The following is a 27,927-nucleotide window of genomic DNA, read 5'->3' as shown; positions in this document are numbered from 1 at the left end:
GTTTGAATAGGCCCAATCTTATGCCCTTTCTCGGTGGCAGAATTCCTTGCCTTTTCACCAACCAATAGAAGAGCACTGCTGGTCATTCTCTCTTTTCTCAAAAGAGGGTGTGCAGGCCGTTGATCGCCGTGTACCTGCATCAGCATGTATTTTTACCGCGTGCGACATCGAATCTGGCCTGGGGGTGTAAGTCGCATTTTTGGTCACCATGCAGCATCCCGTCAGAGTGATGGAGGAGTGCGTGGTTCAGACGTAGATGCAGGACAATGCATGCAGACAAGGGTGCAAGAGGGCGAGAGGGCAAGAATAACGGCAAAATGAAGCAAATAATGACGAAGATAAATCTAGTGTGTGATAAATTGCAAACTTGAAATCCAAATCTAGCCAACCACGAGAGGAGAACGCCATCCGAAGAAATGCAGCCTGCGTTGAACAGTTTAGATGTGTGGATAACGAACGCACGCTCTCCTGAAGTGTTGGAGAGATCCGCCAAATGCTAAAGTAGTAACGCGATGACAAGATAGCGAGTGAACCCAAAGATCTATGCGGTATACGTCGAAAGTAGAACGAGAGACGCCAGTAATAACCCCCAAAAAATCAAAAACAAATCCGCCCAGTAAAAGAGAAAGCCACGAGCTGCTAAAGAACCGAAGCTACGAGCAGATTCATTGTGTTCCGGAATTGTCCAACGGGTGCGGTGAAGCTCATCCACAACGGCGGCAGCGGAGGGTGTGAGACAGTGACTATTTGCTTATCTCCACCACGCAATTAGAACACTTCTGGTGGGAGCAAGAAGTGCAAATGTTCTGCCATGCACCTATGGGTCCATCCTTGCAGTTCGAGCAAAACCAAACCATCGTTTTACCGCCATCGGTAGGTGCTGGCATATGATCATAACCGTGCGACGACGTTGAGTGGTTTTGGTTGAAGTCATCGTTGCCGAGATGATGGTTCAAAGGTAACGCCAGGTCGTAAGGATGTAGTATCGATCCAATCTGGATGTTGTCTGCGACACTTGCTTCCGAGTGTATCGTGGCCAAAAGAGTATCTGTTGTTGAGTTCCCGCCACGGACAGGCGTGCCCTGGTGTAAACGGAGTGTCGACAGAACAACCATGATGGGTTATGTTGTCGGCTTCAGAAGCAATAAAGGATGATAGATGAAGGAAGAGTATTGTCTGTGGCAGCGAAGCGTCTGACTGAGTTGGTGCTATGTTGTGATGAAGTGGAAAACTGGAGAGCTTAAATGATACCGAACCTCACCTTCCGTGTTAATGCACTGCCTTCTTCCGTTTCCAGTGCTGTGCTCCGCACAGACAGTCCTCTGATGAGTACTTGGAAGGAGTGCCCGAGCGCAGATAGGGTGGCGGCCGATGCGAGGCATACTGGCCCTAATGGGTGCAATGGACCAAAGCCAGTGGTGAGGCGAGGAAGAACGAAGGACCTTTCAGGGTATGAGCAATCAACCAATCTAAATGGTGACGTATCATAGAAAACTTGTGCTCGTGACGGTTATTGCGTAGCCATCGCTGTCCTGAGGTTCGAAGCTATGCTTTGCGAATTCCGTTGGTAGTTGACGTTTGGCCTAGGGATATACGGGCAACAACAGCTGAGCCAAACGGATAGGCTCAGGCTACCAAATGTACCGATTACCCCAGTGATCATGGGTAGAAGAAGTGGTTCCGTTTAGGTAAGACCGTCTACAGGAATTCACATGACTACCATCCGGTACCCGGGTTGATGGATCCAGCGGCGCAGATTGGCGTAGGGCTGCAGCACCCGCAGTCGCCGCATCACACCAGATGTCTGGTATGCCTCTCCAAGTAAGGCAGGGCTGACTTATCGGAGCCGGAAAGTGGGGGCCTAAACTCTTTTCTAGTTCGTCTCGAGCAGATGAACCATCGTGAATCCTACAAAAAGCTAGCCTGAACTATTGTCGCTACTGCGCAACTGGTTTAAAGAGGCTGAAAGCCGAAGGAATGATGGACCGGAGAGATGACCATCAACAGCTAGTCCCACGCCAGCGCCACTTGTTCTATTTAGAAAGATGGCGTGGACGCCAAATGTATTGGCGGATGTGTTCGATGAGTATACATGCGTTTAAGATTGACGAGGGTTGATTGGTGCTAGGATCATAGATCTGGACGAGTAGCATGATTGTGATTGTGATATTTGACTTGGCATACTTGATTCTGCCTAAGAGACATTGCGATCACCAGGCTACATTGGGCTGCGTTGAGCTGTCGACACCAAAAGCATAGATAGGTCGGATAGAGTCGTGTGCCTCAGCTGTAGGCGCAGCTAGTTTGGCCAGGCAAATCCGCTTTTTGCTCGACTCGGCAATCAGCTCCCTGGAACGATGGCCTTATTCACTTGTGTAGGATTGAGCTTCACACGAACCGTGCGTCGCTTACGAGCCTTCCGGAAATCGAGAGGGTTCTCTTACACCACAGCCGTAACAGGTGTCGGTGTATGCCATATCTGGTTGAGGTAGACATTCGCTAGGATCCAGTGCCCGTGCTCTCAAGACCAAGTACGCGACCTGTGCTCTACAGCTGCTAGTGGCGAGTGTGGCTGGTCGCTGGTAGGCATTCTCATATGATTCCTTGAAGGCTGCAAAGGCACCTAACGTACCGGTGTCTCCATCCAAGTTCTTTTTGAAGCGCTAGGGAGGGCAGTGCCAGACAGTCTGCTAGGTTTACCGATGGTGGCAACAGATTCGGCCCTGGCGGTCGTGCACGTTTGTATTTTGGCCGTAGGCCAGATGCTATGGCTGGTAAAGTATGGCCGTGTCGAAATCGCGTTGTGAACACGGTCAGATACTATGGCTGTTTCCAGGTCAGTAGATGTTTGGAGAACGAAACGGACTCACTTACAGTAGCTAGGTATCAGCGTTTGCCAATTGCGGCCTCCAACCCGAGGCTTTCTCCAAAATCTGCCTGACAAACACAAGGCTAGCCATCTGGTCAGTAATGGCCGCTAGGGTTACATTGGAACTATCGGGGGCTGCAGAAGAGTCGGGTAGTCTGCTCATCATCTTATGCAGGGCGTAGCGTATATAACCTAGACAGAACCAGAGCGGCATGAGTGAGAGCCGCATGGATGTAGGCACGGTGGACTATCTCCCACGGCCCTCTGGTCCTGATCTTTACGCATGGTAGATAGTGTTCGGCCGGAAACAGACAACGGTTGTGCGTTTGAGGCCAAAAGGCGGTAGTCAGTGTGTCACACGGCGAGCGAAGCGCGGTAAAATGAGGCTCTGCAAGGCTGTGTGATAGCCCCGTCAGGTCGGTCAGTGCCAATAGGTTAGCTTCTTCGAAATTCTGTGCCTGTGATACAAGCACACCGGCGGTCAGTGATGAGATAGACGCTGAAGGCCCCAATGTAATCAGATTTTATCCTGGTCTTTTCCAATGAGTCTTGAAGAGTTAGACATGAAGACGAGAAGGTCGGGAAAGGCTGAGAAGCGTTGTGCGGGGTCTTGTCATGGGTCATGCAAGTCGACGCGCGTTGGCTACTAGCGAGTAAGCAGCCTTTACTTGGCTTGATGTTGCTGAGAAAAGCAAAACTTGGGGTGCAGCGTTGGCAGCTAGCTGATCGCCAGATGGGAAGAGCATTGTGATAGATTTGGGGCTCAATCTGGTATGTGACGAGAGACGTTGGTGGTGTTGCGCCGATCTGTAGTTCTGTATGACGTCGGCAACTGCCGGGGTCCGACCGATTGGGCGAAAGACACGCTACGCGTCGTTGTCGTCCATTGAAGAGGTCATGAACATGGCGCTGCACCAGCTGCGAAATCACCGGAGGAGGTTGTGATAACATGTTGCTCGGTCTGCCAGCATGGAGATGACGATGACGTTTCTTCTGTGCTAACCGGTTCGGAGTAGATTAGCGCGCCAACCACGTGCGGTCCTGGCTGTGCAGCGTCACGGTTGCTGCTGTGCAACACCCGGCAAACGTCAGGCCTTTGTCGAGGGCTTCGTCGACCACGCGTGCGACTGCGGCCACACGAACACGGCCATATTGCTCTATCCGCCCTCTTCCAATCCCACGCGAGTCTGCTGTGATCCCACGCGATGGCGCCTCCAGCAGTCGCCGGCTCCCAGAAGCCCGGCGCGACCGATCCTACAGCCATGGAACAGAAGATTGGCCAGGCCACCTCCGTTATCCTGCCCCTTCTGGAACTCGGCGCTCTGGGCTACGAAACATATGTTGTCGTCTACTTATTGTGCGTCCAGTACCTTATAAACCCCTCGGAAGACATCCAGCGAGATTTCGATATCCGGCCCCGGCGCTCCACGGGAATCGCACTCATCGTCGTCTACGCCATCCTCCTCCTGTTCCTCATAATAGCATGGTTGCGCCTACTACAATTAATCTGGTCAAAACCGGACCTTGTACCCCTTGGCGACCCGTCGCTAGACAAGGCTGATGCGGATACCAAGGGCTTTGGGTTCGATCAATACGATGCGTACATTTGCGATTATCAGGGAGTGCCGCTATGGTGTGAGAAATGTCACAACTGGAAGCCCGACAGGGCGCACCACTGCAAGGAACTGGGGCGTTGTGTCAGAAAAATGGATCACTATTGTCCATGGGCGGGTGGAATCATAGCAGAAACTACGCACAAGTTCTTTATGCAGTTCGTGGCGTATGGTTCGCTATACACGACGTATTCTTGGATCGTTGTAGCCATCTTCTTTGCGGAGAGAAATTCAAAGGTACGTGGAGAGGCAGCATCGTGCACGTTTAGCAGGCTGACATATCACAGATGGGTTCGCGGCCAGGAACCTGGATCGGTGCCCTTGTGACCGCGGTTGTGTTTAGTATCTTTACTTTTACAATGACCTGTATGACAGGCTGGAACCTGATGATAAACTACACATCAGTCGAAGGCATTCAACGCGGCGGCATCCACAACATTGCCTTTCTCATATCTCGTTCCTCCACGAACCTCGATCCGTCGCATCCCCCAGCGATCCCCAACACCACGACTGCACTCCCTCCGACCCCACCCACGCCCTCCAGCAAACACCACAGTAAGAAATCTAGCAGAGACATGGCTGAAGAAAGAGAGCACGAGAAGGAGGACTGGCCCATTCTTACCAGCTTTACACGCCCATCGAACCGCTCGTACGTCGTAATACAAACCAAACCCATGGAACATCCCTGGTATACAACCCTCATGCAAGGTTGGAAGGATACCATGGGCGCGGGCATAATCGACTGGCTACTGCCCTTCCGACAGTCTCCGTGTAAACAGAAAAGTCACAGGGGCGAATTTGAGTGGGGCGAGGTGGTCTACGATATGGCCAAAATGTACGAGGACAAATACCCTGGGACCAGTCTTGCAATCCTCGATGAACGCAGGAGGTCGAAGAGGTGACGTTGATAAGCGGCACAACCCTGCATTGTTTCTTTTTTTTTCGGTAAGCGACTTGGGCGTTATTCGTACATTTTTTCTTTCCTTTAAGATCTGATACCCACGTATGTTGTTGGTCACAAACTGTACATACAAATTTAATGGAGGGGATGGGATGGATAATGCATCACCGTTGCCCACTCTGCTGACGGAGACCACTTACAGTTTTGCAGGATATTGTCCTACTGTGACTGCATCCATGCCGAACGTGGTAGGTCTATGGGCCACTCAAGACTCTTCTTCATCCACTAATAATAAAGAGCCATGACGTTACTCTCACGTCGCACAACGCTCAGTCATACATACGCGTCTCCACATCACCACGTGGCCAAACTCTGGAATTACCCCCTCCTGCGCCCTCAACCAACCAAACTACCCTCGCCGTTATAGGCCCGTAAAGAAACTTGGTACACTACCGCTCCACCGCTCAGCCGATTCTTGCATGTGTGATGCAAGAACAAGATTCCGTGGCAGGTGATTGGAGACTGTGACCCAAACTACACCCCAGCTCGCTTGCCCGGTATCGCTCCGTACTTTACGGTATTTGCTTGCTACTGCATCTAGTACCTTTCGTGGCGTGCTGCCGGAAGCTTGAGTTTACTAGGACCGCTTTGATTCAGATATTGACCTGGGACGTCTAGGTACTATCAATCTATTCCAAATGTTCGAACGGTACTTTCCTGAGAAGAAATTGGAACATGTTCGTTCCGATGCGGGGGGGCGGGGGCTGATTTGCCTTGATATGGCGTAAGTTCAGATGGGTAAGATTGTGATTTCTGCACGAGCCCAAGCATAATTTGCCATGGTATGGTTCGGAGAGTGGCCGGGGGTTATCAGTGTTGGCGGAGCGGCGGCGGCAGCGACGATCATCATCTTGTTCGTCACGATCAACGCCGGGAAACTATTCTGGGCTTTTGGAATAGGACCTGTGCGAGGATGATGTGGAGATCGTTATTTGTGTTTTCTTCCATTTCCGAGACTGCATTCATCCAGCGCAACGACGTCTAGAAAAGTCATGTTCTTCCACGTCTTTAGCCGTTGAAACATTGACAGCTTTTTCGTGCCTGTCCTCGAGCTGTGCGCTGTCTGTAAGGCTGCCGCCTTCCGAATAACCGTTGCTCATCATCTTGTTCTTGGGACGTTTCATGCTACCATGGTACTATTAATGGAGTAAGCCTCCCGCAAGGCATAGGTCTGGAAAGGCGAAAGCTTGGGTCGGGGCCTTCCGGGTTGGATCATGTACGTGCGTCAGGCCGCTCCGTCCGTAATGAGAGGTTTCCAAGTTGGGTAGTTCACGCGAAAAGCTGCAAGGGGTAAAGAGTCGGCTGCGTTCCTAACTAACGTTTCTTTACTCGCCCAGGACAGGTGAAGGTTAGTCTCAGCAAAGTGCGCAACAGGTGCTCTTGTGTCACACCTTTCAACGTCTATCGAGGGCGACAGGTGTAATCCCTTACAGGCCGGGCCGCTCCATGGCATCCCTGCTGGGAATGAGTTTAGAACATGGCCCTTGGCTTTTCGGAAGAGTTAGTGTGGCGAGGTCCGCAGGGCGAACCCTGGCTCTCATCCCCCAATGATGCGCAGTGTTTCCCGTCAAGTTGTGAGGGGTCAATCCTGGAAGAAGATCATAACAAGGGTCTAATACAACTTCGACTGACCGGATGGTGGAGCCTTTTAACCATGAACGCCGCTTATCAAGACCAAAGGCGAAGTGGATCTGGACATGCGTTAGTGAAAGTGGCGTCCCGGCTGTTTGATCCTGCAAGTCTGGCGAGACCAGCTGATTGAGGTCGGTGGAGAACTGTTGTGTTGAGATTCGAGATCACGAAACATGTCATGGCTCAACTTGTTCAGACATGTTGCCGGGGCCGTCTCTTACCGAGAGCACGAACCTCGACCAAACGGCTATTGTAGCCTCTCAAGCAATACCGTTGTGTGTCATGTTTTAACTCTGGGGTTTGAAACACCGGAGCTGTCGATGGCGTTTCGAGCATGGGCACTAGGTCGGGGTTCACGGAGACCAGGGCGATGTACGAACAAATTTCCGCATTTGGCCTTGCGTGCGTTACGAGACCGAATCTGGCCGTTGACTATGAGCGCAACATTGGAGACCGCGCTAAGCATTCGATAGTTGGGTGGGCTGGATCATGATTCCAGATAGAGCGCCACTCACCAGTGGTGGGTTTCACCATGATTGCAACCTGCAAAGTCTCTTTTGCTGATTGCGTAGATGCAGTAAACTTTGTGCTGACAATAAGATAACATTGAAGGATTTCATCATGGATGTTATGAGAAGATCGCAATGTGATTAGACTAGGTGGTAAACAATCTTGGAGGCCGAGGCCGATCGGGAAATGCAGTTGCAGTTGCAGTTGCAGTTCCAAAATGCTGCAATCTTAGCGCAATGAACCCCCAAACTCCATTTCCCCAAAACGCTGATGTATGCTCCGTTTTGGGTCCCAGGGTATTCGACTGAAGGAAAAGAACGAGATGACACATGTGACCAGTAATATTATGGCATGCAAAGATGCCTGCAAAGTGTCGTGATGATGCCAGCCAATCAAAGAATGAAAGTACCCAGACGATTGCGGAGCCACCAGAATGCCGATGGCGGGAATGGTAGTAGCTAATGTGCATGATCACGTTCGCCGTCACGACGTTCGAACGGAACATTCCGATGGAGCTTGTGATGATAGCAAGTCTGGACGATGCCCGTTGAACCGAAAAAAGATCATGCTTCGGGACCGTTGGCCTCGCGTTCCCGTTGTTCCTTTTGTGGGGCACGACGACGAGCGTTGATGAACCAGTTGGATACCTATAGTGGGTCAGCACGCTGTGATCTAGAAGGAGTGACACTGAAGGACAGAAGTGGCAGATGTAGTGAGGGTGTCAAAATAGACATTCTTGCTGAGACTTGTTACGTACCTGGTTGAGGCTCAGTCCAGTTCTGTTGCAGAGCTCCATCTTCTGGTCTTCGGTGGGATATGGTGATGTTCGGTTGGCGGCGAACCAGTCTTTGAGGAGGTTCGTGGCCTCTTTAGGCAGATTGCCTCGACGCTTCCTGTTGAATGCGTTGTGATCAAGGCCAACATGCTGTTGGAAACGAATATCACTGTAGGATGTATCGTAACCTGGATACCCAGCCCGAGTGAAATAACTATCGTTGGGTCGGTCGTAGCCGCCATAGACAGCCGCTGGAGATTCGTGATAGTAACTGTGACGTGGCTCGTACATGGTGCCTTGCTGAACCATGGATTGCTGGAATGGGCTCTGTCCTATAGGCTGAGAGAGAGATGGCTGCGCGTAAGAAATGTGGCCTTGAGGGGCTGGGGGTGACTGGTGCCGTATGTGTGCATTCGATGGCATCGACTGCTGTTGTGACGACGCATATGAGTGGCTTTGACGATGATGCATACCAGATCCTACAGGCTGCACTGCATGCTGCTGAAGGATGTGGGGCGAGTAGCCGGCAAGGGCTGGGTCGATGGCACTGCTCATGCGGCGAGCCTGCACTACAGGAGGCTCATAGATGTCGCCGAGCGTATCGACACGTCTTCGCTTGCTCTCAGACCAGGTTACATCGTCAAACTGGGGTTGCACATGAGGAGAGCTTTCCACCGAGTCATTCCGGCGCTGAGGAGTCCGCGGCGGTGTAGTAGTCCGTGTTGTATGAAGGAACTGAACAAGTCAATCAAACGGTACAGTGAAGACAAGCTGCAAGCCAACACACCTCGGAAAAGGAAGGAAGTTTTCCAGGAAAATTCTGCTCTCCAGGTTGAATGGGCGGTGAGCTGCGCATGTGGTGATTCTGTGGTTCTGTCAGAGTGGTGCTCGAGATTACAGACGGTCGTAATTCGTCGCGGTTGTCGACTGCATCAGCCGGAGTGATGGAGCGCAAACGGAAGTCAGGTAGCATCGCCCGAACTAGGTAAGGCGATTGGCGACGGATGGGTAAAGAATATGAGCGTGGGGAAGTTGGTGGATGGGTGTGATCGACGGGTCCGGCCGCTGATGTGAATGGGGGATGAGCAGGGAGTTGATGGGAAGATGCGTAGGCCGAGGGCTGGGACGCTCTTGGCCTCAGCAGTGCTTTGTGTGCCTCTGTGGGGAAGGTATCACAGGGTGCAGGCTCGAGGAAAGATGGAGCGGCAGGAGCGGGCGTGGTAAAAGAGGAAGGAGATTCTTGGGTTTGACTTACCGCAGCGACCATGTTAGCCAGCGGCCGTTCAGCAGGATGAAGAGAGTTCATCTTGCGCGAGTGCAGCGGTTCACAGTGGCGGTGCGGAATATCTTGGAGAGTAAGATATTCCATTTGTTCAACGGCAACACTGCTTAAATACTCTGCAGAAGTGCCACGTTAGCAAACAATCACACTTGTATCAGCGTCGCCATGGTGAGTGGATGGGCTGAGTTGCTCGCCCACAGTTGTTGACAGCTTGGTACCAGGCTTTGGCTGGCACCGTCGAATGCCATCGACACGAGCGGGGTGCCATAGGATGCTCGTTGAGTTGTGTGGTATTACTCACCCAGGTATCTTGGTAGTGATGTAAAAATTAACTCGAAAAGGCAACCCCAGGGTCCGCTGCAGGACTACTGAACCAAGAATGCTATATCGCAGATATATGAGTGGTGAGGCGAGGTGTGGGTATTAGTGTCGAGGATGGAGTCGGGGACAAGTGGTGACGAGTGAGCCGGCACAAGTACTCAGCAGTTCGCAAGAAGGTAGCTGGGGGTTGTGATGACGGGTCCGCGGTGTTTAAGAAGCAGAAGCACCACGAGCGAAGGAGGCGTTTCCAGGCTAAGAGGGCCTGCAACGGGCCGTACATCAAGCATGCCCTGCGATCTTGCAGCAGCAGAAGGCGCGTCAGGGGTGATGCTAGTTGGATCCAATGAAGGACAGACAGGCGTGTTTAGCACCACGTCTGTGTGGGCTTGACAGGTGAGAGTTAAGGTTTGGTCTATATTCTCCGAGCGTGAGCATGCAGGCTCTGGCCGGACGCCGGCCGAGCGTAGGAAACAAGAGACGCTCAAGCTACGCCGCAGGTTTCGAGGCACAAGCCGGTGCTGGAGTCGCGCCATCTGCTGCAGACGCCATCGAGCGTCGGCCGGTGTCCCCACTACTCGCATCGTCGCAGATCTCGCTGTTTATGACTCGGCGCAGGTAGGCGCAGGGGTGCCGAATGCCTCTCGCCCATTCTGTCGCACCCTGCCCCGGCGATTACCTCATCTGCGCTCCCACACACTGGATGCCGCAGCAACCTCACAACGTTCCATGATGACGGCGGCAGCGAGGCGACGCCCACGCATTGGCCGACGTGCAAGTCATGGTCTGGCGCCTCGCTGATGGCCTGCAACCACAACCGGTAGTTCATCGACACCAGCCTCGCAATAGGTTGCTGCCACTATGCCCGACCCCGAGCCTTGCGCCCACGAGCAAAACAGGATGGTGGTAATTGCTTCGAGGCTAGCAAGCACTCTGCGCAGTCTGCTAGCAATTCTGTCTAACTCTACTTGCTGCTGGGCCTGCCTTGAACTCTACCGGGAGCCGGTAGCACGGTACCCTTATGGTTGCTTTTGCCGGAGATATCTGAGTCGGCAGAACCAGCACAGCATCCAGGAGCGTCGCTGGGCGGTAAGTGGGGCAGCAGCAACAGCAGCATCGAGGTCATGGACACGAGTTGCACGTCTGTCGAGAGGGCAGTGTAATCCGACATTATGAGATGGGTTGTGCACATCAGAGCCATGCTGACGGCATGTAGGTCACCCAGCACAAGGTACGATACCCGGCAGACAGCTCTGCCGCAGGACAGAACCAGGCTGGTGGCTGGCCGGGGTGGGCACTTGTGCGACGGTATTTTTTTTTTACCAACATCCAGGAGCGCGAGGCCTCTGTGTCGTGACGAGACACAGAAGCAGCTAGTGCTGCAGCGACGCAGCGACGAGCTTTGGGAAGGGCGAAGGAGGCGTTCGTCTGGTGGGACAAGAATAGCAGTTAGAGCGACGACGTAGGAGAGCGGGAGATGATGCACGGCGTTCGATGGCCGGCCGGGTGCCAGGCACGACTAATCAGGGAGCCGTAGCCTGCAGACCCTGAATCAGTTGGCAAATAGTGCATTTGACAGTGCTGGCGAAACCATTCACGCGTGCTGGCGAGACGGTGGGCTGCAGAGCCGTCGGCGACGATGAGCTCGAGAAGAGGCACATGGCAGATGGACATGGCAGTAGGCTGCCACGGTGGAGAGCCCGCCCCCTCCGCTGCCCCCTTGGAGTGCGGGCGGATGACAGATGTCAGGCTCATGCAGACGACTGATGGTGGCTTCGAGGGCAGAGGTGCGACCTGGCCTGCGCCGCCATGATTGGCACAGGGATGGCTGCCACCTTCCCTCTCTCGGCGTCGCGCCTGCCCAATCTGCCCATCGCTTCCCACTAGCCGGTGATCACTGCTCGCCCTCGCTCGACTTTCACCACCCGCCGCCTCGCGTACCGGAACGCTGCCGTCGCAACTGAGACCTTCTCCACGCTGCCCTTGTTTGGCCCTCGCCGGCCTGCAACTCGACGCGACACCATGGCTAAAACTCTGCGCCGCCCTAACCTGCGTTTATTGAAATCTACGAAACCTTGTCGCGCGCCCCTATGGCAACCGTCGTTGTTGTCTTGTGCCCTTCCAAATCTACCCCGACGCCATCAAGTCTCTAATTTCGACACTGCGGCCTCTCCATCGCCTTCGGTAGGCGCTGCTTCGGCGCCACATCGAAAAGGCACCGTGCGTGCAAGCTGTTTGCATATGTATATGCGTCGTCGACTCTGACCGCTAGTCGGCTCGTGTCCCCGCTCCCACCACCTTGGCCCCTGTCCAGCATCACCGTCCCGGCTGAGCTCGAGAGCGAACCTCTGGCTCGGGTTTGCAGTCGTTATCGACCCCCCTAGAATGGCAACCACGAGCCCAGCATTTGTTCCAGGGACACCGACACAAGCTCCACTGCCACAGTGGGCGTCTATCGCCGTAACCCATCGTCACACAGCAGCTGTTGACCGCCTGACAGTCCGTCAACTCTGCTCCAGCCGCCTGCACTTCGTTGTTACGTCGCCCGTCGATTGTGTCATGGCCCAAGGGGCTGTCAAACTGCTGCAGTGTACCAGCGGTCCAAGACCAACAGCTAGAACACGACGCCTCTCGATCCGAGTCAAGAGTCTCTCCAAACGTGCCCTACATTGGCCTGCAAATCCGCATTCCATGTAGAGATGGCGCCGTACGTGCCTGCTGGCAACCACCTGTACCCAGCAAGTCCTTGCGTTGCAGTGCGCGGCTTGCAGTCCATGGAATACAGTTGCGGTCAATGGCGTCGTCGCACAGAACGGAAGCCACGAGTGCCATCTGCTGCGAGAACAGACCTCGAACCCGGCCTACTACACCGCCTGTCATGATGCTCCCCGCGCGATTGGCGGTTGGCATGTATCTGGTCTAATCTGGGTTGAACGACCCCGTCGGAAGAAAGAGATTAGATCACAGTAACATGACGATAACCAACAAGCGGGCGGGTCGTGTTCGTGTCACATGTACGGGGCTCGCCTCCCACCATAGAGGCAGTCCTGTGTCCAGCATCACGGAAACCCCATTTCCATGCCGACAGACACTGTACATAAAGGCCATGTATGAACCGTCCGTACGGCCATGCATAGAACTCGATTCAGGAAGAGGGGTCTGTATGTACAATTGCACAACGCATGGTGGCGTACAGGTGTCCCATGCCCCACTATTTCTTCCGGTATGCTAGTTTCCTGCCCAGCGACCTGATCGCTCACTTTGAACAAACAGTGCAGGTTCATTTACCCGGTATCTGGGACTCATCCATCTATGATGCGCAAGTGTGGTGGCAGGGGAAGCTACCGCCAAGTAAACATCGTGGCATATCGATTAGTTCCAGTCATAGGCCAATATTTTGCGTTTCATAGCCGAACCTGCTCAAGGACTAAGACGGAAAGAACCTCTGATCCAAGAATTGCTCTTATGGTCCTGCTAGAGTGGATGTCGAATCTTCTTCAGGAAATGAGTATGCTTACCATAGGTCACTATTAGTTCCAGGGTCTTGCGATCGGATCTCCCGCATTTCTGCAGCCATGCCCTATGATCAGATCGACGCTAACTGTATGAGAAGAAGGATTCAGGGAGCAGGCGCTCCAGAGCCAGCTGAAAGTCATACGGAAGCTAGAAGCCTTGAGGTTGCTGATCGTCGATTCGGGAAGTCTTGAAGGCGCACATCAAGATGGTGTACTCACGCCGTCATGGCACCTAGCGACTATGCTACCAAACGACAAGCGCGCTATCCCACCAGACTGCATCTTGCGAAGAATTGGCCTATCGCCAACTGATGTTACTGTCCATCATCACAATATACTTTACACGCCTCAGCGAATCGGTATCGCTCCGCCAGTTCGGAGGGAGCATAGCGCTCATTCGTCCGTGGCCTACAGGGTGTGGTGCTAACCGGGACAGCTACGGCTAGGGCGTGTCATTAAAATCCCATATGCGCGACCCACTAGTATCAGATACTATCGGAAACCCACAGACCTGGACGAGAGATCTGGTAGATCAAGCCCTATAATTTCGCTCCAACGTGCACTAGGTATACCACCAGAGTATGCGCATGCGACTGACGACTCGTGTTCCAGCCATACCAGGCGTCCCGCACTAGAAATTTTGAGTGTGAACAAATGTGAGAGTGTTTTCAGGCACAGGAAAGCCTAACGATTTTGTTGGGTACTATGTCACACCGGCTTGCGTCCGCACTACATGTGCAATCTGTAACCACTAAATCTCTCACACACTCGTTGTGAGTTTGTCCCTTCACGCATCTTGAGTCGCCAACGTCGTGGAGCATTTGAAAAACTTCCAATTGCACGTTAACGTCTGAGCGCAGTGTCTTTTTTCACTTTTCATTTCCGGTGGCTGACACCTGCTAGTGGACATCGGTTCCTGCATGTGACTAAGCAGCAGGAGCCGAAGATCGCCCGCTCAGCCACCATCAACCCTCTCTTGCCATTTATGATCTGCACTCCTTGCCGTTTGCGTAGGATGCGAGCTGGAACTCCGGCCGCAACCGATATTTCCATTTGATAGGGGTATGTACTCGGTCGCTACGACTTGCCTCAGCTGCAGAGCTAGTACGGAGTTCTTTCGCCGTCTTTAGCATGCGACGCAGAACTATTCAAAACCTCCATCACGAAGATGGTCTACGACAGGTTTCCGTCCAGATGGGTCTTTTACTTCCCGTCTGCTAATGCTGCCAAGTGAAATGGACTCGGAGAACATCGCTCGAGGGCATCTCCACGGATGTGCATGCGAAAGAGAATCCGGGACCGCTAAGATCACGTGGCGCGGGATCAAGAATTCAACGCCGATCTACCGTAGTTGTCGGTCACCCTCAGCCGTCGCAGGTCGTAAGTTTTGTTGATCATGATCGTCTGCCTCCACGAAGAGCGCCCCACAGAAGTCGTTGTTGACAACTCGGCAGACACAGCCACACTGTCGCTAACACAAGTGCGGCATTTGTTGCGCAGTACCTCGACGGGCCTGACCAAGGATCAAGGACCGGGCAGGCTCTCGCTGCAGGCATTGGCAGACCTTGTTTCGCAAGAGAAACCAACCAGAGTGACAAGTCGAGTGAGCCAACAACAATAGTCAGCTGCACGCGACCATCATGACAGCACACCTGCGTCTGTCGTCTGTCCCCACTGTCACGATCCGGTGAACACCACGCTTGCAATCGTTGAAGTACAAGCTCCACCACTATGCCCTCCACTCCAGGCCTGGCCAGCGTCAAGGCCCCGGCTTGGCAGGGATAGTCGGTACCGCCCCCGTCTCGTAGCCAGAATTACATGCAGTGGCTTGAACGCTGGCACGTGGCTGGTCTGGAAGACTTTCACAGGTTCGGAATGATGGAATGGCGGGAGATGGTGTACTGACCTTAGCATAGGGTTCTGACGTTCTGACCGACTCCGTTTCGGGGCATTTTCACATCATGGTACGTCAGATGTGTCGAAACAAATCACTAGGTGCTCTAACGCCAACCTTAATTGCCGCCAAGCCGTACCTCTTTGGGTCACAAGGTAGCTCCCCAGCTACCCTCAAACATCTCCAACAACGACAACCGCTGCAGAGGACCAAAGGTTGTTGTCGGCCCCTCGATTACAGTACAGATTAGACATGACATCCTGATCATTCAGGAATGAAAACACATGCAATCACCAGTCACAAACTTAAATACAATCTAGAACTAAATGACGTAATACGTTGCATACGGGAATGAAACCATGATCTTCCCCTAAAAGAAGGTCCCATTCTGCACAACGCTCCCCCGCTGTCACTGTCAACGGGTCCCGCAATGCTCGCCTACCGAAATATGCTCACCATCAGTAATCGCATCGCGCGCCTCTCACATGCCGGGGAAAGCGCATTGAGCAACTGGGCTGTGCAAAACAGCGCTCGACGCTCCGGCGCGCTGTCATTCGTCTCCTTGCTCCTCCACACGAGCCCACTAACCCACAATTTTTCCCACATTCGATGCAACAGCGGAGTTGCGCGATAACACCGCCAAGGTCCAGAGGCGCGAACATCTTGTTGCCATTGCTGTTCTTTTCTTTTCCCGTACCCGTTTGCGATGCAGATCAGAAACTGTAACTTCATTCCTTTTCTGCATTAGGTAAATCCTTGCCAAGCCTTTTCGGAGTCATCTCCGTGTCGCCCTTATACGGATGTGACTATTCTTTGGTATACGCATGCAAGTGATTTACGTGCGTCTTAGCGAACATGGTCGGAGAGAGAGGGTTTGTTGGTCTGACTGTCAAGTCGAGACGAGACGCCCCCCCCCCCCCCTCATCTCCTTCCTTTTTCGACACGTTGCGTGACAATCTCTGGGGAGACGTCTCCGGGGTCGTGGGAATGGAGGACGTTTGACTCGCTCTAGTTCATATAGATTTTTTGGTTGCCGCTAGTTTGGTGAAGGGGGAGGGAGAAATGGCCGTGGTGATAAGGGTCAACCTTATAGACGGGTACTGCGTCCGCGTCCCTACTACCAGGATGACGGCGTAGTGCAAGGTATAGCTTAGTGTAATGCATCTAGCGGTGGTATATCGGTTCCTTGGTAATTTCGTTGTTAAGGGGAGATGACACTCACTCAGTTACTACAGGACTTGTTTTGTGGTCGGGACTTGATCTCCTATTGCGGACATAGCTCTTAACAGCATCATATTGTTCTTCGTTAGATACTTGAGAATCTTGGTTGCTGCACCACTTAGCCGGGCATTTGGTCATATAGATTGCGCCAGAGTCTTTGGTCTTGCGCTCGTCACCCAAAAAGGCATCATATCGATTGTCCTAGCTACGAGCCTCGGCTGGATTCATAGGATGTATGGACTCCCTTGATAAGTTTGGTTTTCTAGGAGAGACGCGATTAGATTTTAGACCTCACATGAACTGCCCTGCGCGAATACACGGAGATGTAAATTATTACATAATTGTGAGTGTGTGGTAAATGCAATGGAAATCGAAATGGAGATATTGTACAGGAATTGGACGGTTTCGATAACTACTACATCGCCGCCCTTGGTGACCGCTGGTGACTTCTCGATCATTAAGCTTGTACATGTTGCAGAAGCGCCAGATGTGCCATGATGTGTTAAACAGTAGGATGCTCTAAGAGGACGAAGATCTTGGCCGTCTTCCGAAAACCAGATATGTTGCGGAGAGATTGGACTATCCAGATGAATACACAGTCCTGAGTCAATGTGCGTATATCTAAAGTGACTATTGTAATAATGTCTGCAGTGCCTTACGAGAAAGCTAACAAACTCAGGGTCAAACAATGCCTCTGGTGTCTTTCAGTTGTAGTGATGACAGTCATCGAGATATGCAGTGATGCCAGCTATGTCACCATATCATTTCGAAAGAGGAAGGAATATTTGCGACTAGACTAATAGTAGAGCCTTCGCCTCCAAGCACTTACACAGCTTCTAAGCCTAACCTTGGCGATGCGATATAAGAGGACGATATCCAACAGACTGAATATGTCGTATTTGTGCAGCATTGGAAATATGTCACGGTGACTTACCCCACTCGAACCTTGAAGCCCGAATTCACACTGTCCTCAAATGACAATCCCACGGACTGGTCACTAATATGAACAGCGTTCGGCGGACTCGAAGATGAAATGCCTTGGAGAAGTAACGATACGTAACAGGGATTCTCACCAAGCCTTTTCCGCGAACGAACGGCCAGGTGATGCATGACCATAGTAGAACTACTGTGTTGAGGATCCTCAGTCCAACGTGTGGATGACTGCGTCGATTCGTGGCAGAGTTTGACTGGAAACCCACCATGTACGCCGATCTGTGTGATGGAGGGTAGATCTGGGAAGAGATGACAGTTATTTGCATGACATGATGCATTACTGGGTTAAATTAGCCGGTATTGGTGGGGGCTGGGTCCAAGATACACCGGATATCATCTCTTCACGATCTGCTATCAATCACCTGCAGTCCAGATATCCGCGTAGCAGCGAGTACATAGTGTTTGAGCATCTGAACAGATCGCCATCCAAGCTGTGTATCAGTAAGTCTCTGAGTAGATACGTTCAAGGATCCAGTTCACTTGCTTAGTCGCACTCGTTTCCCAATATCACATTCGGCAGCAAAGGGCCAACTTCAATTTCTTTACATTCCTTCAATTTCGACGCGAGCAATAGGATATTCTCCAGCTTAAGCGTCAGTTCCCTTGTACATGTCGCCAACGCTGGTCTCTGCCTTTACAGCGTCCTCATGGTAATGCGCACCCGCGCTCGTGACCGTCGTATCCAACTCCTCCAGGCGCCTCAAATCCATGGGTGCGGCCAGCAAAGGGATTACGTACGGGTCGAAAGTCTTCCAGTACGGGTTGTTGAGGTGATATTGTTGAGACTGTAAAGCTATGTCAGTAAAGTTTCCAATGTCGTTTGTTCATTTCTTTGATAGTAGCATATCTGAGGCTTGGTGATTTCCAGAATCAAAGCGCACGCTGAACCCATCTTCCAATTTTGTAGTGGCATCCCATCCAGTCCTTGATCAACTCCACAAAGAAAAGAAAAGAGACGATCCAACTCACCGATTCCTTCAAATACCGTTCAACAATAGTAAACTTCCTCTTATCAACAGTGTCCTGCATAACAAACCAGCTCAACGTCTCCTTGTCCTTGCTGTACACCTGGCTAGCCTCGACAAGCTTCGCGCTCAGCTTATCAATGCTCTCCTGGTCTTCCTTGGCAAGCAGATGAACAACGATAGTATAAACCATTTTGAATGTTTTTCCTTTCTCGTCTCTTTTGTCTCGACTTTCGTTGGTTGGTGGTGAGTTGACGGGTGGACCAAGCTTCTTCGGCTCAATCAGCAAGCAGCAGCAGAGGAAGTTTGCGTATATGTGCAGTAAAATCGTGGGACAATGGTACGATGGTGATGAAGGAAAGAGAAAAGGATCAAGGCCTTGCAAAGCACATCCAAGAAGAAAATTCTTGGCTCGGATTTTCTTTGCTCGGTGATGCTGTTTTTGCGGCCTAGTGACGTATCCGCGCGGCGGAACCCCGCAGCTGAAAGTGGAGTCGGCGATCCGCATACTTCCACGCTACAAGTAACAAAAGGACGGCAGAAGCCTGTAGTCGCAGAAAAGGAAAAGAAAGAGCCCAGTGGGTGGTTTGCAGTAATGCGTAAGTGACCATGATAACAGAGAGAAGTAACGTGGGACGTGAGGTAAGAGAAGCACCAGCACACATACACAGGCAAGACTTTTGAACTTGAAGATCAATTACACATCATGAGGAAAAACAGAAAGAGTGCCTCCCAACACCCGCCTGATTCCTCATCAATGCAACTAAACTAAATATGCTCTGGGAGCAAAAAAGGGAATCATACGAAAACCGCAGTCGCACAGTAGCAACGCTAAAGTTACACCACACACATATCGCCATCCCGATTCCTTCCCAGGAAAGTTTATAACACCCCCAAATGCCATGCCATGCCATGCCGTAAGCGAATGAAAACACGCAAATATTGATACGTTCACTAAGCCCTGCTCAACATCTTGAGCACCTCCTCTTTCTCGCTGGTGGGCAGTGTGCTGAGCAAGCTCATGACACCCTTGAGTCCACCCTCGCGGTCCTTGCGCATAAGCTGCGCAATCTCGAGCGCGATGCCATCGGTCTTGAGCTGCTCGATCTTGTCGCTGACGAGTGGCCTGTTCTCTTCGTACCAGGTCGCCACGGCCATATCGTCTTGCTCCCAGTTGGGGATGTTGGACAAGTGCTTCAACATCTCGAAGCCACGGCTGCGGGTGAGTGGGTTGGCCTGGGGGTTGTCGTGTGTGGGCGAGGCAGCAGCAGCGAACTTCTTGAGGATGTACTCCTCACTGAGACGGCGGCGAAGGCGCCAGTAGAAGAACCGGCGGGCGTTCTGCCATCGGAGAGCTTGTCGAATGACGCCCTTGGCTTGCATACGACCAGCGCGATCGTGCAAATCGGCGAACTGGAGGGCGATCTGACCATAGATGGGTAGAAGCTTCTTCTCGCGCTCGGTCATCTGGGCCTTGATGTCCTGGAGCTCAGCCTCTGGTGTTGACTTGTCGTTCAGCTTGCGCTTAAGAGCACCGTAGGTAGGGTCGTTGCGGGCCATTGTGTCGAGTTGACGTTCCCTACGGTATTTGATACCGACGATACCCTCGGGTTCCAGAACACCACCACGTGAGTCCTCGTCGGCGTACATCTCCATGAACTGAGGGTTGATGGTGGGATCAACAACGACCCATGATCCACCACGGAGCTCGCCGTACGGAGGAATGTAAACGAAGATGGGCTGTTCAAACTTGACGAGTGCATCGACAATGTAAGAACCGTACTTGAGAACCTCGTTGTACATGTCGCGTTGACCACCAGAGAAACCACGCCAGTTGGCAAGGATCATCAATGGCAGCTGCTCACCATTGTTGAAGTCCTTGATAGCCTGAGCAGTCTTGAAGGCGGAGTTGGGGTACCAAACACCACCTGCCTCGGATGTGACTTGTTCGATGGAGTCGGGGTTGGCGGGGTCTGCAGGGGTGACGTTCTCAACTGAACGTGTCTCGACACCAATGACACCGATAGGAATGCCACCGAGGCGAGCACGACCGACAACAACAGTCTTAGCCCAGCCTCCAAGGGTCTCAACAAACGAACCGCGATCAAAGAGACCAGACTGGAAACCGTCCTCGTCTTCTTTTCCGGCAATCAGATGCCTAACGTCGTAGGCAGACTTGCCAGGGGGGTAGTAGGTGATGTCACGGTCCCAGTCGTCGGCTGATGGCGAGATAGGGACAGGGCTGCCCTTCTTGTCGGGTACGTAGGACAACCACTGGACGATCTTGGAAACACCCTCAAAGTCATCATCGGCAGTCGAGTGCGAGACACCGTTCCTGTACATGATCTGGGTACCACCGAGCTGGAGGTTAGAAGTGTAAACCTCACGACCGAGCAGCTTGTTGATGGCCTGAGCACCCGTGAGGATGATTGGCTGTCCTTCAATTTGGATAGCACGCTGACCAAGACGAACAAGGTAAGCACCGATACCTGTAGGAGTTTAGTATACGAATAAGCGAAAAAGGGTAGAGATACATACCAACTGAGCGGCAAGTCACCAAAGTAATGGTGAAAATGTCCTCGTAAGCCCGCGATGTCTCACCAGCAATAAGACCAGAACCACGGAGCGACTCAACACCAAGACCATCTTCAGCACCGATGACGGTAGTGATCTTGAAGCGCTTCTCACCATCGACCTCGACTGGCTCGCAGATGACGTCGTTGCGCTTGCCATCAACAAAGTGCTCGTACTTCTCAGGTGTCAGGTAGAGGTAGTCGAAACCAGCCTCGGGCTTGTTGACATCCTTCCATGCAACGGAGAAGTGAGGAATGAGCTCTTCAGCAAGACCAATACGAGCACCAGAGTTGGCAGAGAGGTAGATTCGCGGGATGCCGAGCTTTCGTGCAAGCTCAGAGCACTTGTGGAAGAAGTTATCCTCCGCTGGACCGAACGAACCAATCTTGAAGGTAATGTCGTTCGCGATGATGATAAAGCGGCGACCACGGGGATACTCAGGTGTCTTCGCGGTAACCATCCAACCGACCATACCAATGGTGTTGTGGCCAGGATCACGGTTGACCTCAGCCAGGTTGTCAGTGTCATCAAGCACCAACTCGTAGTACTCGAGGCACTCTCCCTTGGCTGGCTGCCTATCACGGAGGAACGAGTGCTTCTTGATAGCCTCGATCCAGCTATTCTCGGTAGCCTGACGGAAGAGCTCAGGGAAGTCGTACACGTACTGAGTACCCATGAGATGAGCCTTGTACCTCTTGGGCTGCAGAGCTCCCTTTGTAGGGTAAGGAGTCGAGACGGGCTGGAGGTGGAGAGCACCAATCTTGGTAGTGCCACCAATGCTGTGGAAGAGCCACTTGCCAGCCTTCTCGGACTTGCGCTCAGCGTACATCTCCACCTGGATAACGTATCCAGAAGTGTTGGTGATGATGACACGGAGAGGGTAAGGGATGCCAGTCGCAGGGTCGGTGACAATGATGCGGATCTCAGCGCCAGTGACACGGAGGCGCCAGAGTCGTCGACCAAAGCGCTCCAAGAAACCGCCAATGGCCTCTTCAACCTCAGTAGGGTTCAGAGGGAAGACGTGCGAGAAGTTGATGAAGATGTGGTTCATGTCAGCTTGCGAGGTGCCAACAATCTCCAAAGCATCCAAGATGTCAGTCATCAGCCTATCAGTCTCAGACACCATGTACTCAGCCGTAGGAATCTCCTCACGGAGACGGCCTGATCGGACGACAGCCCTCAAGAAGTAGCGCTTGTCACTCTCGGCGCCCTTACCAACAGCCTCATAGATGTGGATGTTGCGGTTCTCAGTGAAGACCGGCTTGATGTCAAACTTGGAGAGTCTGCCAAGCTCGAGCTGGAAGGCAAGAGCCGGCTCGACGTGACGGATACTGGCATCTTCTTCGTACGTGGGTCCACGGAAAGTATAGTAGCCAGGGTAGGTTCCGTCCTTGTGGCCGCAAATGAATGAGATCCGGCGAATGCGACGAGACAGAAGCTCCTGCTTGAAGTCATCGACGATGGGCAGGATGCGGTCCAAGATCTCTTTGTCGTCGGTGCCTTCAATGTCGCGGACAGCGATGTTGAGAACGCCCGTGAGCTCGTCGCTGTGCTTGGGCTCGTTGATACCCGTGGTGGGAGTGCGCTTCATAGTGAGGCCTTCCCTCAGACCAATACCGCCCTTCTTCTCCTTACCAACGTTAGGGAAGACATCCAGTGCCTTACTGATGAGCTCATCTGCGTCATCAAGGTACTCGACAGGGACGACAACACCCTTCCTAGTAGGCTCGCCTTCGAATCGGTTTTGCCAAGCAGTCATGTCGCTCAATGACTGGATGCGAGGAGGACGCTCAAATCCAGGTGTGCTGGGGGTACCGGGTTCCGAGGGCTCAACAGCGAGACCGTACTCGGCCTCACCAACCTTGCGCAGGATGAAGTCCCAAGACAAGAAAGACTGCTGCTCGCCTTCGTTGTGGTAGTTAATGTTTTGCAGCTGGTACGCGCGGTAAGCTCGGCGAGTGTACACCTCAAGCGCAGCAAGAGCGACGTATGGGTCCGAGTGGACGAAGAACTGGGTCAACACGTCGAACACGGTGTACCTAGAGTCAACAACTTCCTTGATGACTTCAAAGTTGGGCTCGCGGTGGTCCCATCCGCTCTCGCCGTAGCGAGACTCAACGACTGAAGAGCGCAGGATGTGTTCCATCTGCGCAGTGCGCTCTTCAAGCGAAGGCATAGCGCACTGAATGAGGACCTCACGGGCCTTGAGGGAAACCTTGGCAGTCTGTCTCGACTCCAGTTCCGTGAGCTTCTTGAGGATGTCCTTGAAGTATTTGGCAATGTTTCCGACACCGGGCTTGTTGGGTCGGTAGAGCTCGAGAATGGCAATGACGAGGTTATTCTTCGCACCGACCTTGGCGTGCGAGAGAACAGTCTGCACGACGCTCATGATGTTGTCGCGGTTCTCATCACGAAGCTTGAGAATGACTTCCTCGTCACGCGATGTGCGAGAAGAGAAGAGAGACTCAACAGACCAGTACATCTCCAAGAGCTTGATCATGACACTGTACTCGTGTGCCTTGAGACCCTCCGAGTAGCGGGTAATAACATCCGCAAGAGGCTCCAATGCAGCCTTCAGGAGGGCAACGTCGCCCTTGGCCACATTCTCCTCGACAAATTTCTGGAAAGCCTTGTTGAGAGCCTTACCAGGGAACTCGAGGTTACGGCTGTGAGCCTTCTCGACAATCTGGGAGAAGGTGGCATCAAGCTTCTGAGGCATACGGGTGTGGAGAGCAGAGGCCTGTGCGTTCCACTCGCCATACGGAAGCTCGGGGTCCCGGAGGACATCGACCAGCTCCTTGAGCGTGCTTTGCATGATGACTTGGTTGTCGAAACCCTGGAAAATGTTTTGCAGGATGTAGTAGAGGTATACGAATCGCTGCGGTGGCTTGGCTCCAGGCACCTGAGGAGCACCCAAGTCGGGAAGTTGGCCAGTGAAGTTCTGGGCAGACTTGACCTTGGATGGATCATCCAGAGCGAGGACACCAAGAATGTCACCAGCTTCAAGAACGGCTCCTGGCTGCTTGATGAGGTTGACCATACCCGCCTCTTGGGCAATCAGAGGCATGTACATCTTCATGACCTCAACCTCAGCGAAAGGTTGGCCCTGATCAACGTGGTCTCCGTTCTCAACCAGGAACCTAACAAGCTTACCGGGTGACGGTGTACGCAGCTGTGTGGGGTCGTTTTCCTGCTCGAGAAGGCAGGTCTTGCCGTCCACGGAGAGACGGGTGGCACCGACCTCTTCCTTCCAGTAGACGTTGTGCGACTTTCCGCTAAGCAGAATCAAAAGACCACCGTCGGCAAGTGCCCTGACACCGACTGAGCACTTGGTTCCGTTGATGAACAGAGTGAAGCTGTCGACGGTAGACTTGGTGGCAGTGAACTTGTATCGGTAGCCCTCGTAAATGAAATCCACAGGGAACACCGTCTTCAGTACGTCCTTGGAGGGCACCTGACCCTTCTCCAAGCTGGTCTTGTACTCGTTGACGCACGCTTCACTGGCGACATGAGCCTTGGTGACGGCACCACAAATGACAGCGATCATGGTGTCGGGTCGCTCAGCAGTGAGCTTCTTCGAGATGAGCTCGTCAAGCCAGCCAGTGGTGATGGTGTTGTCCTCGAAAGCAGGAGTCTCGAGCAGCTTGATCAGATATTCGACAGTGGTACGGAAGTCACCGCGAATGCTCAACTCCTTGAGCGCAACAACCATGTGTTTCCGCGAAGCCTGTCGGTTCTCGCCATAAGCAAAGATGTGACCGAACTGCGAGTCGGAGAAGCTGTGGATACCACCAGCGGAACTGACGGAGAAGTAACCCCAAACGTTGGAGCTACTCCTGAAGTTGAGGTCGTGGATAGTACCACCGGATGGCTTGAAGCCCTCATCGGGATCCTCCGAGGTGATACGGCAGGCCGTGCAGTGGCCCTTGGGAGTAGGGCGTCGCTGACTCTTGGCGCTGCCTTCGGTGGAGAAGTCAAAGTCGATGACAGAGCTGGCGTGTGGGTCGGCACCGTAAAGGAGTCGAATGTCGCGGACACGGTGCAATGGGAGGCCCATGGCAATTTGAAGCTGGGCGGCTGGAAGGTTGACACCCGTTACCATTTCCGTGGTAGGATGCTCGACCTGGAGACGAGGGTTCAGCTCAAGGAAGTAGAATTTGTCGTCGGCGTGCGAGTAGAGGTACTCGACGGTACCCGCCGAGACGTATCCGACGAGGCGTCCGAGCGAAACGGCAGCCTTCTCCATCTCCTGGAAGGTCTTTGAGCCAGCGACCGTTACCGGCGCCTCTTCAATGATCTTCTGGTGACGTCGCTGTACCGAACAGTCACGTCCGAACAGCGAGATGTTGTTGCCATACTGGTCAGCCAGCAGCTGGACTTCCAAATGGCGCGCGCTGCCCGCAAGCTTCATGATGAAGATGGGCGAGCCGGGGATTTCAGAGGCAGCGGCCTTGTACAGCTGCTCAAAGTCCTCCTCGCGCTCGACCTTTCGGATACCCTTGCCACCACCGCCTTCCGAGGCCTTGACCATGACGGGGAAGCCAATGGCCTTGGCCTTTTCCAGACCCTCCTGCCATGACTTTGTGCAGCCCTTGTCGTAGACGTGGTCCTCGACTGTGACGATTCCGTGCTGGTCGACCTGGACCTCGTCGACGCCGGTTCCTGACCACGGGATGCAGGGCACTCCGGCGTGTTGTGCGACGATTGTGGACGAGATTTTGTCACCGAGCGAGCGCATGGCAGACCCAGGAGGACCAATGAAGACGATCTTCTTGGGCGACGCGGCGAGCGATTCGGGCAGCTTGGGATTCTCCGATGCGTGTCCCCTGGTGACAAATGGTTAGCCATGGTCCTGCGAATGTTCGTCGTGTATACGCACCATCCTGCCCACACGGCGTGCACGTTCATGCGCTCGGCCACATCGACAATTAGCTCGACGTTGGCGTAGTTGTTGTTGTTGGTACCGCCGGGTACCTGCATATGCCCCGTTAGCCATCCGTTCGTCGCTCGTCGCACGGTCTCGCTGGGCATGGATGGCTACTCACCTCAACATACTGGTCAGCCATGCGGATGTACTCTGCGTTGGCCTGGAGATCCTCGGGCGTCGCCATGACGGTGAACTGAATCGCCCGCTCATCGCCAAAAGTCTCGTACGCCCATTTCCGCACGGAGCGGATTTCCTTGACTGCGGCGATACCGTTGTTCGCAATAAGCACCTATGCGGGGAACATGAGCGTCAGCGCGTCGTCTCTCAACAACAACCCCCCAATTCGCTGCGAAGCGGGCTTTTTTTTCTCTCACATTTGTAATGACCGTATGTCCGTCGTGTGCAGCCACAAAGTCCTTGACCTTGCCCGGCGAGGCTACCTTGAGGTTGTTTCCGCCGATGAAATGCGGAGCAAGATCGTACTTGGCGGCATAGGAGCTCGGGGCGCCATTGGCATCCCCATTGACTCCGTTCTGTGCAGCTCCGGCCATGGTGTGTAAAGGCAATCCCATGCACCGAGGGGATTGAGTTTGGGTGGGAGGAAGGAGGGAATGGAGGCGAAGTTCGGTTGCAGCTCGGTGAGGGATCGGTCAATTTTCCACTGGTAAGGGCAAGCTGGAGCTCGGCCTTTAGTGTCGAATTAATGTAGATCTAAATGTACCCGAATGGCGATGCTCTGCAGTCTACGCGTGCGTCTGGAAAGCTTCTGGTCGGTGGGAGGACACGATCAGAGTATTAGCGGAAGACAGTCGTAGAGTCGGTGTGCAAGAGGGCCCAAAAGCAATCCTGGGTGCCAGTACGTTGTATGCGGTGCTGGGAGGTAAGCACCAACAACCAACGAATTAACTTGGATTGAATGAGGGACTGTAGTGTGTGTACGAGGAGGGGTACAAACACCACGGGCGTATGCTTTATAAGTCTGGGAGAAGGTGTAGATGGGAGGGGGGAAGAGCAAAGCAAGAAGGGAGGGAGAGGCAGCAGCAGTCGCAGGCGTCCGGAGCAGCTTGGGTATGTATTAAATTTTTATGGAGGATAGCGGAACACCCCAATGCACTTCCCGAAGAGCTGTTGAGCTATCGCATCGCCAACGATGCCGAAGACGGCAAGGCCCTGCACCACGTCCCCCATACCGCCCCTGTCCATCCCTCACGAAGCCACGGTAGACGACTCGGAAGCCCTTTCGGAACCCGATTTTGTACACGGCGGCAGGTCTACGGGACAATTCGACTACTTAGCTATGCTCAATGACTAGCCAGTCTTTTTGCTTGGATTCAAGATTGTCAGCCATTTCCATGATCGATGTGCACGACGTGTGTTGGGGAGCTGCCCGCCATGGCGGTTGCTACAGTCGGTCTGTTGGGAGCATTTCCGCATTAGTTGCTTCTTGCGAGCTTGCGAGACCCAACCCGAGCACGAGTACCTGCATGTTGAGCCCTTGCTATCTCTCGCCGAACGCTGGTCAAGCACTCTCTATCGCCGTTGATCCGCTGACTGCCTTTCCAAGACTGATTGCCAGTTACTCATCACAGCAGCTCCGCACCTGGGCATCCTCTCAACACTCTCAACACCTCGATATAGTGTCTTGTCCCCTCGTCTCCACCACCTCGCCCACCACGGCCTCCCCACCCCATCTCGCCCTTCACACCGTCATATCGCCATGCCACCAAACAACTAAATACCTGTCTCACCATCACAAATCCACGCCAAGGTAGCCTCAAAAGATGATGCTCGGGTCTCCTCGCCCCGATATCTCCCACCGGACTCCGATCGTATCCCAGCCAATCAGCGCCCAGAACGGCCGCAGCCGGCACACACATC

General features: G+C 53.2%; 4 protein-coding genes across 4 annotated transcripts; 1 reads left to right on the top strand and 3 right to left on the bottom strand.

Annotated features, from left to right (window-relative positions):
* Positions 1 to 305: 305 nt before the first annotated feature.
* Positions 306 to 7,442, top strand: ACET3X_007553 (uncharacterized protein). Its single transcript, XM_069453712.1, has 2 exons — positions 306 to 4,719; positions 4,770 to 7,442. Exons 1-2 carry the CDS (start codon positions 4,075 to 4,077, stop codon positions 5,382 to 5,384), a joined length of 1,260 nt encoding a protein of 419 aa, XP_069304716.1. The 5' UTR covers positions 306 to 4,074; the 3' UTR covers positions 5,385 to 7,442.
* A 271-nt stretch (positions 7,443 to 7,713) lies between these two features.
* ACET3X_007552 (uncharacterized protein) lies at positions 7,714 to 10,816 on the bottom strand. Its single transcript, XM_069453711.1, has 5 exons — positions 9,944 to 10,816; positions 9,616 to 9,758; positions 9,148 to 9,225; positions 8,343 to 9,095; positions 7,714 to 8,232 (listed from the first exon to the last, which is right to left on the bottom strand). Exons 2-5 carry the CDS (start codon positions 9,727 to 9,729, stop codon positions 8,149 to 8,151), a joined length of 1,029 nt encoding a protein of 342 aa, XP_069304715.1. The 5' UTR covers positions 9,730 to 9,758; positions 9,944 to 10,816; the 3' UTR covers positions 7,714 to 8,148.
* A 6,547-nt stretch (positions 10,817 to 17,363) lies between these two features.
* ACET3X_007551 (uncharacterized protein) lies at positions 17,364 to 18,953 on the bottom strand. Its single transcript, XM_069453710.1, has 2 exons — positions 18,553 to 18,953; positions 17,364 to 18,368 (listed from the first exon to the last, which is right to left on the bottom strand). The coding sequence occupies exons 1-2, from the start codon at positions 18,739 to 18,741 to the stop codon at positions 18,171 to 18,173; spliced, it is 387 nt and encodes a 128-aa protein (XP_069304714.1). The 5' UTR covers positions 18,742 to 18,953; the 3' UTR covers positions 17,364 to 18,170.
* Positions 18,954 to 19,502: 549 nt separating this feature from the next.
* Positions 19,503 to 26,600, bottom strand: ACET3X_007550 (uncharacterized protein; the record flags this gene model as incomplete). Its single annotated transcript, XM_069453709.1, has 5 exons — positions 19,503 to 21,037; positions 21,087 to 25,948; positions 26,002 to 26,096; positions 26,168 to 26,338; positions 26,424 to 26,600. 5 exons carry the CDS (start codon positions 26,598 to 26,600, stop codon positions 19,503 to 19,505), a joined length of 6,840 nt encoding a protein of 2,279 aa, XP_069304713.1.
* Positions 26,601 to 27,927: the final 1,327 nt, after the last annotated feature.

The sequence above is a fragment of the Alternaria dauci genome, chromosome 7, assembly GCF_042100115.1.
Source record: "Alternaria dauci strain A2016 chromosome 7, whole genome shotgun sequence".
NCBI classification, from domain to species: domain Eukaryota; kingdom Fungi; phylum Ascomycota; class Dothideomycetes; order Pleosporales; family Pleosporaceae; genus Alternaria; species Alternaria dauci.
The sequence above is the reverse complement of the archived record's forward strand: the minus strand, read 5'-3'. Positions and strand labels throughout refer to the sequence as shown.